The 17,177-nt window shown below is 43.9% G+C and overlaps 2 protein-coding genes across 11 annotated transcripts in view; one reads left to right on the top strand and one right to left on the bottom strand.

The window, feature by feature from the left end:
- LOC100592283 (UDP-glucuronosyltransferase 1-1) overlaps nucleotides 1-17,177 on the bottom strand; it is a 91,995-nt gene that overhangs the window by 25,296 nt on the left and 49,522 nt on the right. The window contains exon 2 of one of the 10 annotated variants that reach the window (XM_012501124.2): nucleotides 6,065-6,554. The exons of 7 other annotated variants lie outside the window; for them this stretch is intronic. In XM_012501124.2, the coding sequence (XP_012356578.1) occupies nucleotides 6,065-6,554 (490 nt within the window). Of the gene's footprint in view, nucleotides 1-6,064; nucleotides 6,932-15,728; nucleotides 16,596-17,177 lie in introns of those variants that run through there. 2 more of the 10 variants (XM_030803040.1, XM_012501144.2) reach the window with 2 other exon arrangements.
- Nucleotides 10,224-10,951, top strand: LOC100594426 (dnaJ homolog subfamily B member 3). The gene is given in 4 exon segments (XM_004093155.3): nucleotides 10,224-10,407; nucleotides 10,410-10,678; nucleotides 10,680-10,889; nucleotides 10,892-10,951. Coding segments are annotated over 4 exon segments (723 nt in total).

Below are 17,177 nucleotides of genomic sequence, written 5' to 3'. Positions count from 1 at the left end.
ATGCTCGTGATGTAGGAAGAGTTGACCATTATTTAGATAAAAGGTTAAACCCAGGCTTTATAAAAGCAGGTAAACCTGGCAAAGTGGATGCATTCCTTTCCTATCACGGCTGTAACAAATTACCCAAACTTGGTGGCTTAAAACAACACACGTTATTCTCTTAATATTTTGGAGGTCAGACATTTGAATCCCATATCACTGAGCTGAAGTCGGTGTAAGAAGCATGTTCCCTCTGAAGGCTGAGGACAGATCTTGGGGTTACATGGTTGATCATTGATATACTAGGACTGTCTTCAGCCCTAACGCGGTTCTGCAACTATGGTAGGTCCTGGAAATGTAAAAAAAAAAAACTGTTTCCATGCGGCCACGCACAACTATCCTATTGCTGTGCTTGGGGCTATCAAATTAGGTTGATGAAAGCCAAGTGTATCTGTAATATTGTTTGGGCGAGGCACCATACACACAACTGAGAAAGTACCTTTGTGTTGGCACGGGTTATGCCCCAGATGAAGACCTTTTGGGGCATATTGCCTTGGGGTAGTCCATCACAAATGGTCCCATCTTCTAGGGTCACCTCTGAGGAAAGGTTTGCATGAGCGCAAAAGGGCAACAACTAGACAGGCTGAAAAAAATTAAGAGCAGCATGCTGGTAATTTTTTACAGAAAAATCATGGCCTGAACACATCATTAACTAACAAATACTGTGACAATGGGTTTGGATATACTCTAGTACCCTCAGAGTCCAATCTGCATGGAATGGCACCCAAGTAATAAGCAGCAGGAAAATGGCAGTCAGCTGGCACCATCCCACAGGGGCACATGGGGTCTCACACTGAACTCTGAAATCAACATGCTCCAAGGTGGCTAGGTAGTTGCTTCTTATATAATAACTATACAAGAAATATCAGAATAAGACAGACTGTCAGGGCTTTTGAAAAATGAGTTCATTTTTTAGTGATCCGGATAAGGGAACTTACATGTGTGAAGATACTCACTGAGTAGTTTGCTGGGGGTGGGTTTGCTTATGGAGCAGTTCAGGGATAAAAGGAGTTTTGAGGTGGGAGGAAGGCATGGGAATAGTTTCATGGTAGTTTTCTGTGTTGTAAATCACCACTCTGGGTAGGATAGAATGAGTGGGTTTGTATCTACACAATTGGTTACATAAATCCCATTGTTCAGTGGTCAGCAAAGAGTGGCGTACCAGTGTCACTCAGAGGTAGTGGATCTGTCACAACTCTGGCTAGTTTTAACAGGTGAAAGCTAACACAAAGTTCAAATTTTGATATATCCTAGATTACTGATGTCATAAATGGGAAGTGTTCCTTTTACAGAAGTGTAAAGCTTGTTTGGTTATTGTTTGTTTGTTTTAGAGACAGGGTCTCTCTCTGTGGCTGTTGCCTAGGCAAGATCATACCTCACTTGTAAACATGAATTTCTGGGCTCAAGTGATCCTTCCTCCTCAGCATTCCCAGTAACTGAAACAACAGCAACCACACCTAGCTAATGTTTTTTTTTTAAAAAAAAAATCTTCTTTTAGAGATGGGAATGATGTTGACCCACTATGTTGTCCCAGCAAGAGCATTTTATTTAAACAATTTTTAGAATTCAAAAATCGCTTTTTAAAATGTCTCATCTCAAAAACATAACACTGCTGGAGGCCTATATGTGGGTATTCATCTTTTATAAAAGGGTTTGATAAATCAGGTTTCCAGAATGGAAAAAGGGGCATCTCCTCTGTTGCAAAGATGACCCTCTTGAGACCCCTAAAATGAATTCCCTCCATGGAATCACTTGTTCCTTCTCACCAAGCACGCCAGGCAAGGAAAGACATGACCCTGTGAGCCCCAAGAGACCTGGAGTCCTGTGACCATCTCAGTAGGGTCCAAAAAACCAAAATGCCAGACACTTTTTCTGGCTGGAGTTCAACACAGCTGATTTTAGTTGAGCTGACATCACACACTGGAAAGCATATAGAAGAGGGAATGATCCTTTCTATCCATCATCTTCTTCACATCTGATTCCACTTTCTGTCTCCAAACAGGTAGAGAGACTTCCCCATCTTGGGAAATGATTCACACAACAGCTTACCTTTCTAGGAATTTCTAATTCCAGTTTCTCATCAACTTTCTCAATAAATGCAGATTCATTTCCTTTTCTCAAACTCTCCTTTAAACCCTTTCAGTATAACTTCAATCACCACCAATCTTGTATTAGTCTGTTCTCACACTGCTATAAAGACGTACCTGAGATGGGGTAATTTATAAAAGACAAAGGTTTAAGTGACTCACAATTCCACATGGCTGGGGAGGCCTCAGGAAACTTACAATCATGACAGAAGGTGAGAGATAAGCAAAGGCATGTCTCACATGGCAGCAAGCAAGAGAGAAACAGAGAGGAAGAGTTCACTTGTGAGTGAAGGAGGAAGAGCCCTTTATAAAACCATCATCTCTCATTAGAATTCACTCAGTAGGATGAGAACAGCATGGGGGAAACTACACACATGATCCAATCACCTCCCATCAGGTCCCACCCTTAACACATGGAAATTATGGAGATACAATTTGAGAAGAGATTTGGGTGGAAACACAGAGTCAAACCGTATCATTCTGCCCCCTGGCCCCTCCCAAATCTCATGTCTTTTCACATTTCAAAACCAGTCGTGCCTTCCCAACAATCCTCCAAAGTCTTAACTCATTTCAGCACTAGCTCAAAAGTCCATAGTCCAAAGTCTCATCTGAGACAAGGCAAGTCCCTTCCCCCTATGAGCCTGTAAAATCAAAAGTTAGTAACTTCCAAGACACAATGGGGGTACAGAAATTGGGTAAATGTTCCCATTCCAAATGGGAGAAACTGGCCAAAAAAGGGGGGCTACAGGCCCCATGCAAGTCCAAAACCAGGCAGGGCAGTCATTAAATCTTAAAGCTCCAAAATGATCTCCTTTGACTTCATGTCTCATATCTAGGTCATGCTGATGCCAGAAGTGGGCTCCCACAGTCTCAGGTAACTTGGACACTGTGGCTTTGCAGGGTGAAGCCCTCCTCCTGGCTGCCTTCAGAGGCTGGCATTGAGTGTCTGTGGCTTTTCCAGGCACACAGTGCAAGCTATTGGACTACTCTTTGGGATTCTGGAGGATGGTGGCCGCCTTCTCACAACTCCACTAGGCAATGCCCCAGTGGAGACTCTGTGTGGGGGCTCCAACCTCACATTTCTTTACCACCCTGCTCTAGCAGAGGTTCTCTATAAGGGCTCCATCCATGCAGCAAACTTCTGCCTGGACATCCAAGCATTTCCTTACATCCTCTAAAATTTATGTGGAGGTTCCCGAACCTAAATTCTTATCTTCTGTGTACCCACAGGCCCAACACCACATCGATGCTGCCAAGGCTTGAGTCTTGCACCCTCTGAAGCAATGGCCTGAGCTTTACCTTGGCCCCTTTTAGCCATGGCTGGAGCCACTGGGACACAGTGCACCAAATCCTGAGGCTGCACACAGCAGTGGGGGCATGGACCCAGCCCACAAAACCATTTTTCCTTCCTAGGCCTCCAGGCCTGTGATGGGAGGGTCTGCTGCAAAGGTCTCTGATTTGCCCTGAAGCCATTTTCCCCATTGTCTTGGCAATTAACATTTGGCTCCTCCTTACTTATGCAAATTTATATAGCCAGTATTTCTGCAGCTGGCTTGAATTTCTCCCCATAAAATGGGTTTTTCTTTTCTACCACATGGTCAGGCTGCAAATTTTCCAAACTTTTATGCTCTGCTTCCCTTTTAAACATAAGTTCCAATTTCAGATCATCGCTCTCAAGTTCAAAGTTCCACAGATCTCTAGGGCAGGGGCAAAATGCCACCAGTCTCTTTGCTAAAGCATAGCAAGAGTGACCTTTGTTCCAGTTCCCAGTAAGTTCCTCATCTCCATTTGAGATTCAGCCTGGACTTCATTGTCCACAACATTATCAGCATTTTGGTCAAAACCATTCAACGAGTCTCTAGGAAGTTCCAAACTTTCCCACATCTTCCTGTCTTCTTCTGAGCTCTCCAAACTGTTCCAACCTCTGCCTGTTACCCAGTTCCAAAGTCACTTCCACATTTTCAAGTATCTTTATAGCAGTACCCCACTCTCCATGGCACCAATTTAATATATTAGTCCATTCTCACACTGCTATAAAGACATATCCAAGACTGGGTAATTTATAAAGGAAAGAGCTTTAATTGACTCACAGTTCCAGGTGGCTGGTGGGGGGTGCCTCAGGAAATTTATAATCCTGGCAGAAGGTGAGAGAGAGGCAAAGACATGTCTTACATGGTGGCAAGTGAGAGAGAGAAAGAGGAAAAGCTTACAAGTGAAGGGATAATGGTCCCTTATAAAACCATCAGATCTCATAAGAGCTCACTCACTATGATGAGAGCAGCAGGTAGGAAACTGCCCCCATGATCCAATCATCTCCCACCAGATCCTGTCCTTGACACGTGGGGATTATGAGGATTACAATTCAAGATGAGATTTGGTGGGGGATACAGTGCCAAATCGTAATAAATCTAGTGTGACTTCATGTTGAGGAAGAGTCAGTGGCCTCATTATTGAATACATTAGCCTGTTCTTTACCACACTCGAAAATTAGCCTTGCTAATATTCTCTAATTCTCTAAGGGGCATAGCAAGAGTGACCTGTGCCACAGTTCCCAATTCGTTCTGCTCCACTGAGATGACAGTGAAGTTTTGAGCAATGTAGTTAACACTAGAGAATATGTTCACATTGAAAAACTGGAAGAAAAGGGCAAGAGTCACTATTTAAATGCCATCCCACTTTTCAACATTGTTACAAATCTAATAAACACATATTTTATAATTGAATAACTACACTGCATAAGGGGGAAAATCACCAATAAAAAAAATCATGTGGTTTGATTTAAAAAAATGAAGCTTAGAGTGTTTGGCAATAATGCCTATGTTAATAAAAAGAAGTACAGAAACAAAAATACAAAAGGATCAAAAGTCATGGAAGTTCATATGCATTTGGTGAATATGGCATAAAAAGGCTGAATTCTCTCATGAAATATCTGGCACACCAAGGAATAAGAAACAATATTCAGGTCCCAGAGTACTATATCAGTGAACCCCAAATATTCTGGATTAAAGAAAGCTGCCTTTGAAATTGTTGGCAAAGAAGTAGATCCCACTATAGAAACTTGGAGTGGGATAGGGTAGGTTTGGTGATATGATCAGCATCACCTGAGAAGCACTTCCCTTCTTGGACACATGTCCATTCATCACTGTCCCTAGCTTAACTGAGCTTATACGCTCACAGTTTTATCTCCTCCCTAGCCCCTTCCACAATTTCTTGATAATTTCAGCATTCTAAGTAGAAGACCCAATTGACCTGCAACCATCACTATGCCTTCCAAACTCTGAGATGTCCCCACATCATGCACCAGACCCCAAATCCTGACCAGAAAAGTCTTTTGTCAGCACAGATCCCTCTCTGGAAACTGAACTCAGTGTGTAATTCTATAATCACAGACATATATCCCATCTTCGTTGCTCTATTTCCACTGAACTGAGTCAACCTCTTTAACACTTCTACTTCCTGTGAGTGCTTAGGTCTCCTGTGGTCACCTCTCTATCATTCGCAAGATGGGACCTCTAAAAATTATCACATTAACAATTGTAATTTGCTGTTGCATCATCTTTCCCCTGAAAATTATGCAAACAAAAAATCCAGGATGGGTCAAGTCTCAATGTAGTGTCCCTGCTCCTTCCCAATGAAGGACATGCACAACCATGAAGATGGTGCCTTTACAAATGAACAGTCTCCATGAGTCACACCAGTCCTAGTCCATCCTTTGATAAACATTCATCTCTGCCTCTTCTTCCTCTCAGTGACCATTTAAAACCTGAAATACGCTACCTAGACCCCTTAACAGTTTATCTCACTGAAGGCTATTACGACGACAAGCAGAAATAAAAGCACCAGAAAGATAAGTAGATATGGAAGCAATTCTAAGTAAATACATTTCTTAAAAAGTGTTTTGCCTGGAACATTGATTGGATGAAGGCACCAATACAGACCTGGGATAGTGGCTTCCTGTTGGCACAGTTGATGCCCCCAATGAAGACCATGTTGGGCATGATCGGCCTTGGGTAATCCATCACAAAGTCCCCTCGGAACAGCCAGACGGATGCATGGCTGAGAAGATCCACCACTGACACCTCTCTCTGAAAAAGCTCAGAGGCAAGGCTTGCATAAGGAGCAGAAAGAGCATGGCAAAGGGAGGACAGGGCCAGAGGGTAGAGCATGTTCTTGACCCTTTGCAGGAATGTCATGTGGTCTGAATTGGTCGTTAGTAACTTAGGAATATAGGAGTAAGGATTTGGACACTGTGTGCCCTTAAAGTCTAAATCACATGGAATGTTCCTTAAAAAAAACACAGCAGGAATTGACAGGTACTTAGCCAGCACTGCCCCACAGAGGTAAATGGGGTCTGTTAAAACCACATCAAAGGAAGTAGCATTCAGGTGCCTGATCAGGGCCTCATTATGCAGTAGCTCCACACAAGACCTATGAAAGACCAAAGACATATTTTTCAAAATTGCCATACTTTTAGAAAATGTCTTCAGAAAATGTTCTGTTTCAAAGTACAGTTGAGTGTGGCCCAGCACAACACGATCAAATTCTTCCTGGGTCCACGAAATGGCATAGGTTGTCAGGGTGAAAAAGTTCTCTTCTTTGATGTGCATATTCACCTCCGGGGTGAGGACTGCTGCCTGGTGGCCTCTGGCATGGAGCTCCCGCACGGCCTCCCGCATGCTGAGCCAGTGGCTGCCATCAATGGGTACCACCAGTACCTTTCCACTCTCAGCCCAGGGCTGGACACTGAGAAGGAGTAGCAGTCCTGTGGCCAGCCACAGCAGGGGAACCTGGGGTCCTGTGGCCATCTCAGCAGAAGCCACTGACAGCTGACTGTCCACCCCACGTTGTGCCTCCTAGAATTGTTTCCTTCGTCTTAATTACCTTGTCACTGAGCCACCTAGCAAATCAACATGTGATTGGAAGATAGAGTGCTCTCCTCCTAGTTAATTATTACCGATTAACCAATCATTGTCTTTCATTATGGCCCCCACTTTGGGAAAGACTGATCACTCCTATCTTGAAAAACTCATCTGACCCTGCGCTCGCTCTGGGGAACATCCAAGTTCAAGCTCTTGTTTCTCATCCAATTCCCAACAAAGGCCTGTGGAAACTCATTTCATGTCACAGCCTCCTTCTTCTCTGTTAACCATGTTTATCAGACTGCAGCTGAGGTCTGAGAGGTCCCCAATAGTGGTAGGCAATAGTAGGCAATCCACATTCACGCTCATGAATTACAACAGAAAACCACTACTAAGCAATCCAATTCATCTCTGCTTTGGAACCAAAGCAGAATCCATTGCTAATTCCCTTAGCCACCAAATATTTATGGAACGTGTGAGCCCTACCGTATGCCAGTCACTATGCTAGGAACTAGGGACAGAAACCCAAGTTAGAAATGGTCCTTGCCTGAAAGGAGGGGTCAGATGAACAGAGGCAAACTCACAACCAGGCAATTACAGGGCATGGTGCTCTAGGGGCTAAGAAATCACACAGCAGGGCAGCAACATGATGGTCTTGCTTTGAGAGCTACTAAAGAGTGACATGTCCATGGAAAGTGTTTCTGGAACCCTTTTGAAGGTACTTTCTTTTTAAGTGAAGACGTAAGTTAATAGGCCACCATTGGACACAATCCCAGCTCCTTTCATCAAATCAGAATGAAGGGACTTGTTACTAAAGGAGCAACATAAACATGTCCAGCGCCCTGTAGATCATCTACAGGGCCCTCCAGGGGGAACAAAGCCACCTTCCTTGAATCCCCACAGCGTTTTGTTCTGTTCTGCCTTGTATCTTTTAGCAGTTTGCATATGGGTCCTTGCTATTAGAGTATAGCTATATCCTATACATATATTCCTTACAGGCAAGATTGTGGCTTTGGAATCATGCTATCACTCAGGTGCCAGTCCATGGTTTTGCAGACAGTAAGCACTCTGGACATGTTTCTGTATAGAAGTGACTTCCCTTCTCTTTTCATTCTAGACCCTGCATCCAAGCCAGCAAGTAAGTGCTGAATCTGGATGTTTCTACCACTGTCTCTCAGACCCAGCTGCCATGGTCCCATTTCATGGCCCCAGTCCCCCAGTTGCCCAACCCCCAGGTGTCCCTGCTGACTCACTGCATCAGCTGCTCCCTGAAAAACCCCACCCCACCAACACTTCTGGAACCTTGGTCAGCAGCTTCCTGGGCACAGAAGAAAATTCAGAGTCCTCTGCCTTGCTCTCAAAACTCTGGGATAGACCCCAGCCCACCTGTCCAAGCTCATTCCTCCTCTCTAGCCCTTCTGCTTGCCCCCTCCCTCTGCCTCTTACCCTCTAGCCATTCTGGATCACTTGTTCTCCAAACTTGCTTTGATGTTTCCAAATTGCTTTATTCCCACTGAACTCTACTCTCGGCCAGCTTTCTATGACTGTTCATTGTGTGCTTACCAAGTGCCAAGTCCGGGTCTCAGGTTATGTCACTACAGGCTATATAAACTCAGAAGTTTGTTCTGGTGAGATAACACATCCTCATTACACCTAATACCCTATAGGAACTCTTAGAATGTTCTTTGGTTAATCATTTTCCCCTTAGAACTGAGTGACCTTTACTAGTGTAATGCCTCACAATTTATCAAAGCAAAGAATCCAGTGTCAAAAAGAGAATAAGGAGGTGAAGAGAACTCAGATCTCAAAAAAAGTCCCCCCAAAGTTCATGGTCATGATATAGCAGTTCTAGTGGAAATAATCACTGCATCCCAAGTTTATCCCCAGTGCTATAAACATGGCCTGCAAGTCTTACTGGTTTCAATGCAGTAAATAGTGCTGTATTTCCTTTTGTCTGAGAGGATCTCCCTGGTTGTTTGAGCAGTCAAGAACAGTGAATAACATGCACATTTGACCCTCCATATACTTGGGCTTCACATCTGCAGATTCAGCCAACAGCAGATTGAAAATATTTGGGGGGAAGAGCAATGAAAAAACAATACAAGTAATACAAATAAAAAACCAATACTGTAAAACAACTATTTACATAGCATTTACATTTATTAGGTAAAAGTAATCAAGAGATGACTAGATGTTTAAAGGAGGATATGGGTAGGTTATACACAAATACTGTGCCATTTTATAAAAGGAGCTTGAGTATCTAGATTTTGGTATGGAGAGGAGGGTTGACCTAAACTAATCCCTTCAGAATACCAGGGACTACTGTGCTAGACTAGCGATTCTCAAAGTATGAGCCAGGAAATCCTAGGGATTCCCAAGAATTTTTCAGGAGAATTTTGCAAAGTTAAAACTATTTCCATAATAATGCTACTTGATTTTTTCTCTGTCATTCTCTCACAAGTGTACAGTGGAGTTTTCCAGAAGCTACATGGGTGGTGTGTAATATCGCAATAGATTGAATGCAGAAGCTGACATGAGAATCCACCTCTCTATAGAGCCAAGTACTAAAGAGAGATGCAAAAACTGTAAAACGATGCCACTCTTCTCGCTACATTTTGTCTCAATAAAAGTTAAATGAAAATAAGATTTGCTAGTGTGTCGTGGGTTTATTCTTATTAAATTGCCCAATGAATATGTCTTTTTAATTCTGTTTTAATCTCTAATGCAGTATGTATGATAGATATAATCCATAAGAAGAAAAGCAAATGGGCACCGAGGCTGGAACGTTAGAGAACTGAAGTCCTAAACAACAGGATGTCTTCAGCCCCGGTCAGACTAAACTCACTCCCACCACCCTCTTCCCTCCTGTGGCCGAGGAAAAAGACTGATATAAAGCCGACTTTAAGAAAAACAGTTCTTCAGGCAGCCGAAGTCAAAGCCTTCTCTTTCCCCCAACCTCTTTTTCCCACCCTTTTTGGAGACCACGGCTGGTTGGGGGCCAGAGTGGGCGGTGCCTGGTCATGGAGCATCACAGAGCCTCACAGAGCCTCACAGAGAGCAGGGCCAGTCCCAGGAGCACTGCATCCTGGGATGCGAGGCGCTCTTAGGCCTCGACCAATGAGATGTGGCTGCGTCATAAGGGGCGTCCCTCCAGGCAGCCCAGGTCGCTGAGCGCTGGGTGTTGGCAGCCTTGCCGCTGGCTGTGCCAGTGCCTGGCGGGCCGTTCTGGCAGTCCAGCATGGTGGACTACTACGAGGTGCTGGGCGTACCCCGGTAGGCCTCATCCCAGGCCATGAAGAAGGCATACCGGAAGCTGGCGCTCAAGTGGCACCCTGACAAAAACCCCGAGAACAAGGAGGAAGCGGAGAGGAGATTCAAGCAGGTGGCAGAGGCCTACGTGGTGTTGTCGGACTTCAAGAAACGGGTATCTATGACCACTATGGCGAGGCGGGGGCGGAGGGTGGCTGGGCTGGCAGCAGGCGCTTCGAGGACCCCTTCGAGTACGTCTTCAGCTTCCGGGACCCGGCCGAGGTCTTCAGGGAGTTCTTTGGCGGCCGGGACCCGTTCTCCTTTGACCTCTTGGGAAACCCGCTGAAGAATATTTTGGGGGGTTGGAGGAGCTGCTGGGGAAGCAGAAGCAGAGCGTCTGCACCCCTTTTCTCCACCTTCAGTGAATTTCCAGCTTTTGGGGGTGTTTTTTTCTTCTTTTGATACGGGATTTCGTTCCTTTGGCTCCCTGGGAAGTGGGGGCCTTTCTTCCTTCTGCATGTCCTACGGTAGTGATGGGACAGGCAGCTTCAAGTCCATGTCGACTTCCACTGAAATAGTTGATGGCAAAAAAATCACCACCAAGAGAATCATTGAGAATGGCCAAGAAAGGGTGGAAGTAGAGGAAGATGGAGAGTTGAGTTAAAGTCCTTCATAATAAATAGCAAAGAGCAGTTACTGCATATTGACACCAAGTAATTCCAGTCCACATTTGACTTTAAGCACATCTGGAGGAATAGCAGACTTTTTTTAGGATTGAAAGTGAACTTTACTTTCAGAACAACTGTACCCAAGAATTTATAAACACTTCATGCCAACGCCTATTCTTATTGTTGGGACTACACGGATAGGACCTCTGTTTTTCTTTCAATTGTTGTAAAAAATCTGTATGCACTTTGCTGTTTATTAAACTTAAGCCTGAGGCAGACAATGATTATTTCCTAGTGCTAGGACAGAATGTTCAGTTCAGCACTTTAAGCCTTACCTTTTTCCGTTGGGAAATTGTGAGCCAGGTGGTTTGCTCTAAATCATTTGACTTTATTGTTTAGTGTGTAGTGGTGAAATCTACAAATATATCAATACTTCTGGCTTAATTTAATGATGGCTTAAAACAACATGCATTTATTCTCTTAATATTTTGGAGGTCAGACATTTGAATGCCATATCACTGAGCTGAAATCGGTGTAAGAAGCATGTTCCCTCTGAAGGCTGAGGTCAAACCTTGGGGTTACATGGTTGGTCAATGGTATACTAGGACTGTCTTCAGCCTGAACGTGGTTCTCCAACTATGGTAGGTTGCTGGGGATAGGCCCCCAAATCTGGCAAGAAGCTGGCCCCCAAACTGGCCATAAACAAAATCTCTGCAGCACTGTGACGTGTTCATGATGGCCATGATGCCTATGCTGAAGATTGTGGGTTTACTGGAATGAGGGCAAGGAACACCTGGCCCACCCAGGGAGGAAAACCGCTTAAGGTGTTCCTAAACCACAAATAATAGCATGAGCACCCTGTGCCTTAAGGACATGTTTCTGCTGCAGATAATTAGCCAGAGCCCATCCCTTTGTTTCGGCCCATCCCTTTTTTTCCCGTAAGGAATACTTTTAGTTAATCTATAATCTATAGAAATGATGCTTATCACTGGCTTGCTGTCAGTGAATATGTGGGTAAATCTCTGTTTGGCGCTCTCAGCTCTGAAGGCTGTGAGTCCCCTGATTTCCCACTCCACAATCTATATTTCTGTGTGTGTCTTTAATTCCTCTAGCACTGCTGGGTTAGGGTCTCCACGACCAAGCTGATCTTGGCAGTAGGTCCTGGAAATGTAAAAAAAGGATCTCCATAAGGCCACACAGTACTATCCTATTGCTGTGCTTGGAACATATCAAATTAGGTTGATGAAAGCCAAGTGTATCTGTAATATTTTTGGGGTGAGGCACCGTAAACACAACGAGAAAGTACCTTTCTGTTGGCACAGGTTATGCCCCAAATGAAGACCTTTTGGGGCATGTTGCCTTGGGGTAGTCCATCACAAAGGGTCCCATCTTCTAGGGTCACCTCTGAGTAAGGGTTTGCATAAGGCATGAGAGCAAAAGGGCAACTGAACTAGACAGGCTGAAAAAAATTAAGAGCAGCATGCTGGTAATTTTTTACAGAAAAGTCATGGCCTGAACACATCATTAACCAAAAAGACTGTGATAATGGGTTTGGATATGCTCTAGAACCCTCAGAGTCCACTCTGCATGTAATGGCACCCAAGCAATAAACAGCAGGAACATGGCAGTCAGCTGGCACCATCCCACAGGGGCACATGGGGTCTGACACTGAACTCTGAAATCAACATGCTCCGAGGTGCCTTAGTTGGTTCTTATACAATAACCATACAAGAAGTATCAGAATAAGACAGACTGTCAGGGCTTTTGAAAAATGAGTTCAGTTTTTTGTACACCAGACAAGGGAACTTACATGTGTGAAGATACTCACTGAGTAGTTTGCTGAGTAGGTTTGCTTTTGGAGCAGTTCAGGAATGAAAGGAGTTTCAAAGTGGTAGAACGGCACGGGCAGTTTAATGGTGGTTTTGTGTGATGGAAATCACCACTCTGGGTAGAGTAGAATGAGTTGGTGTGTATCTGCACAATTGGTTACATAAATCCCGTTGTTCAGTGGTCAGCAAAGAGTGGCACACCAGTGTCACTCAGAGGTAGTGGGTCTGTAACAACTCTGGCTAGTTTTAACAGTTGAAAGCAAACACAAGTTCAGTTTTGATATATCCTGGATTAGTGCTGTCATAAATGGAAAGTGTTGCTTTTACAGAAGTGTAAAGCTTGATTGTTTGTCTGTTTGTTTTAAAGACAGGGTCTCACTCTGTAGCTGTTACCTAGGCAAGATCATACCTCACTGTAACCACGAATTCCTTGGCTCCAGTGATCCTTCCTCCTCAGCATTCCCAGTAGCTAGGACTACAGAAATGCTACCACACCTAGCTAATTAAAAAAAAAAACTTTTTGTAGAGATGGAAACAATGTTGACCCACTATGTTGTCCCAGCAAGGGCATTTTATTTAAAGAATTTTTGGAATTGAAAAATCTCTTTTTAAAATGTCTCAGCTCAAAAACAGAACAGTGCTAGAGCCTGTATGTGGGTATTCATCTTTTATACAAGGGTTTGATAAGGTTTTCAGAGTGGAAAAAGGGGGCATTTCCTGTGGTGCAAAGATGACCCTCTTGAAATCCCTAAAATGAATACCCTCCATAGAAACACTTGTACCTTCCCACCAAGTACACTGGGCAAGGAAAGGCATGACCCTGTGAGCCCTAAAAGACCTGGAGACCTGTGACCATTTCATTAGGTTCCAAAAAAACAAAATGCCAGACTTTTTTTTCTGGCTGGAGCTCAACACAACTGATTTTAGTTCAGCTGACATCACACACTGGAAAGCATCTGGAAGAGGGAATGATCCTTTCTATCCATCATCTTCTTCTCCTCTGATTCCACTTTCTGTCTCCAAACAGGTAGAGAGACTTCTCCATCTTGGGAAATCATTCACGCAACAGCTTACCTTTCTAGGTGGGAGTGTAAATTAGTTCAACCATTGTGGAAGACAGTGTGGCAATTCCTCAAGGATCTAGAACTAGAAATACCATTTGACGCAGCCATACCATTACTGAGTATATACCCAGAGGATTATAAATGATACTACTCTAAGAACACATGCACACATATGTTTATTGTGGCACTATTCACAATAGCAAAGACCTGGAACCAATCCAAATGTCCATCAATGATAGACTGGATTAAGAAAATATGGCACGTATACACCATGGAATACTACGCAGCCATAAAAAAGGATGAGTTCATGTCCTTTGCAGGGAGATGGACAAAGCTGTAAACCATCATTTTCAGCAAACTATCACATGGACAGAAAACCAAACACCACATGTTCTCACTCATAGGTGGGAATTGAACAATAAGAACACTGGACACAGGCCGGGGAACATCACACGCCAGGGCCTGTTGTGGGGTGGGGGACTGGGGGAGGGATAGCATTAGGAAAAATACCTAATGTAAATGACGAGTTGATGGGTGCAGGAAACCAACATGGCACATGTATACCTATGTATCAAACCTGCATGTTGTGCACATGTACCCTAGAACTTAAAGTATAATAAAAAAAAAAAACTGGAAGGACAACAGTCACTATTTAAATGCCATCCCACTTTTCAACATTTTTACAAATCTAAATAAACACGTATTTTATAATTGAATAACTACATTGCATAAGGGGGAAAACCACCAATAAAAAAATCATCATGTCGTTTGATCAAAAAAGAAAAATGAAGCTTAGAGTCTTTTGCAATAATACCTACATTAATAAAAAAGGTACAGAAATAAGAATGCAAAAGGATCTAAAGTCATGGAAGTTCATATACATTCGGTGAATATGACATAAAAAGGCTGATTCTCATGACGTACATGGCACAGCAAGGAATAAGAAACAATATTCAGGTCCCAGGGTACCATTTCAACGAAACCCAAATATTCTGGATTAATGAAAGCTGCCTCTGAAATTGTTGGTAAAGGAGTACATCCCACTATAGAAACCTGGAGTGGAATAGGGTGGGTTTGGTGATGTGATGAGCCTCTCCTGAGAAATGCTTCCCTTCTTGGATACATATCCATTCATCACTGTCCCCAGCTTCGCTGGGCTTACAGATTCACAGTCTTATCTCCTCCCTAGCCCTTTCCACCATTTCTTGATAATTTCAGCATTCCAAGTAGAAGAATCATTTGAGATGCAACTATCACTGTGCCTTCCGAACTCTGAGATGTCCCCACATCGTGCACCAGATCCCAAATCCTCACCAGAAAATGTCTTGTCAGCACAGATCCCTGTCTGGAAACTGAACTTCGTGTGTCATTATCTAATCACAGACATCCATCCCAACTTCATTGCCCCACTTCCACTGAGTCACCATCTTTGACACTTCTACTTCCTGTGGGTGCCTAGATCTCCTGTGGTCACCTCTCTATCTTTCGCAAGACGAGACCACTAAAAATTATCATGTCAACAACTGTAATTTACTGTTGCATCATCTTTCCCCTGAAAATCATGCAAGCAAAAAATCCAGGATGGATCAGTTCCAAATGTAGTGTCCCTGTTCCTACCTAGCTGAAGGACATGTACAACCATGAAGATGGTGCCTTTACAAACCAACAGTCTCTATGAGTCACACCAGTCCTTGTCTGTCCTTTTACAAACATTCGTGTCTACTTCTTCTTCCTCTCAGTGACCACTTAAAACCTGAAATATGCTACTAGAGAATCTTAACAGTTTATCTCACTGAAGGCTATTATGACAATGAGAAGCAGAAATGAAATCTTTGGAAAGATAAGTAAATATGGAAGCAATTGTAAGTAAATACATTTTTTTAAAAAAGTGTTTTGCCTGGAACATTGATTGGATGAAGGCACCAATACAGACCTGAGATAGTGGCTTCCTGTTGGCACAGTTGATGCCCCCAATGAAGACCATGTTGGGCATGATCGGCCTGGGGTATTCCATCACAAAGTCCCCTCGGAACAGCCAGACGGATGCATGGCTGAGAAGATCCACCACTGACACCTCTCTCTGAAAAAGCTCAGAGGCAAGGCTTGCATAAGGAGCAGAAAGAGCATGGCAAAGGGAGGACAGGGCCAGAGGGTAGAGCATGTTCTTAACCCTTTGCAGGAATGTCATGCGGTCTGAATTGGTTGTTAGTAACTTAGGAACATAAGAGTAAGGATTTGGACACTGTGTGCCCTTAAAGTCTAAGTCACACGGAATGTTCCTCAAAAAATACACAGTAGGAATCGACAGGTACTTAGCCAGCACCGCCCCGCAGAGGTTAACAGGGTCTGTTAAAACTACATCAAAGGAAGTAGCATTCAGGTGCCTGATCAGGGCCTCATTATGCAGTAGCTCCACACAAGACCTATGATAGACCAAAGACATATCATTCAAAATTGCCATACTTCTGAAAAATTTCTTCAGAAAATGTTCTGTTTCAAAATACAGTTGAATGTGGCCCAGCACAAGGTGATCAAATTCATCCTGGGTCCACGAAATGGCATAGGTTGTCAGGGTGAAAAAGTTCTCTTCTTTGATGTGCATATTCACCTCCGGGGTGAGGACCACCGCCTGGTGGCCTCTGGCATGGAGCTCCCGCACGGCCTCCCGCATGCTGAGCCAGTGGCTGCCATCAGTGGGCACCACCAACACCTTTCCACTCTCAGCCCAGGGCTGGACACTGAGGAGAAGCAGCAGTCCTGTGGCCAGCCGTGGCAGGGGAACCTGGAGTCCTGTGGCCATCTCAGCAGAAGCCACCAACAGCTGACTCCACTCCATGCTGTGCCTCCTACATTTGCTTTCTTCGTCTTAATTGCCTTGTCACTGAGCCACTTAGCAAATCAACATGTAATTGGAAGACGGAGTGCCCTCCTCTAGTTAATTATTAACCATTAATCTATCATTATTTTTCACTGTAGGCCCCACCCTGGAAAAGACCAATCAAGTCTATCTTGAAAAACTCATCTGACCTTGCGCTCGCTCTGGGGAACATCCAAGTTCAAGCTCTTGTTTCTCATCCAATTCCCAACACAACGCTGTGAACACCCATTTCATGTCACTGCCTCCTACTTCTCTGTTAACCACGTTTATCAGGCAGCAACTGAGGTCTGAGGAGTCACCATTGCCCTAGTCCCCAATCATATGGTCTCTGCTGGATGTGACCCTATTTGCTAACTCTTAAAACTTTTTTCTCATGTATGAGTAACACAGTACATCCAAAAAACAGACAACATTGCTAAGTCAGCTTTCTCTAAACAGCGTGGAGACTGGCTATGTGGTTTTGGTCGTTTTTCGCACCAGGATATTTCTTGTAAGGATCAAAGA

The sequence above is a fragment of the Nomascus leucogenys genome, chromosome 22a, assembly GCF_006542625.1.
Source record: "Nomascus leucogenys isolate Asia chromosome 22a, Asia_NLE_v1, whole genome shotgun sequence".
NCBI lineage: Eukaryota > Metazoa > Chordata > Mammalia > Primates > Hylobatidae > Nomascus > Nomascus leucogenys.
Note: the sequence above shows the minus strand (reverse complement) of the source record. Positions and strands in the feature narration are given on the sequence as shown.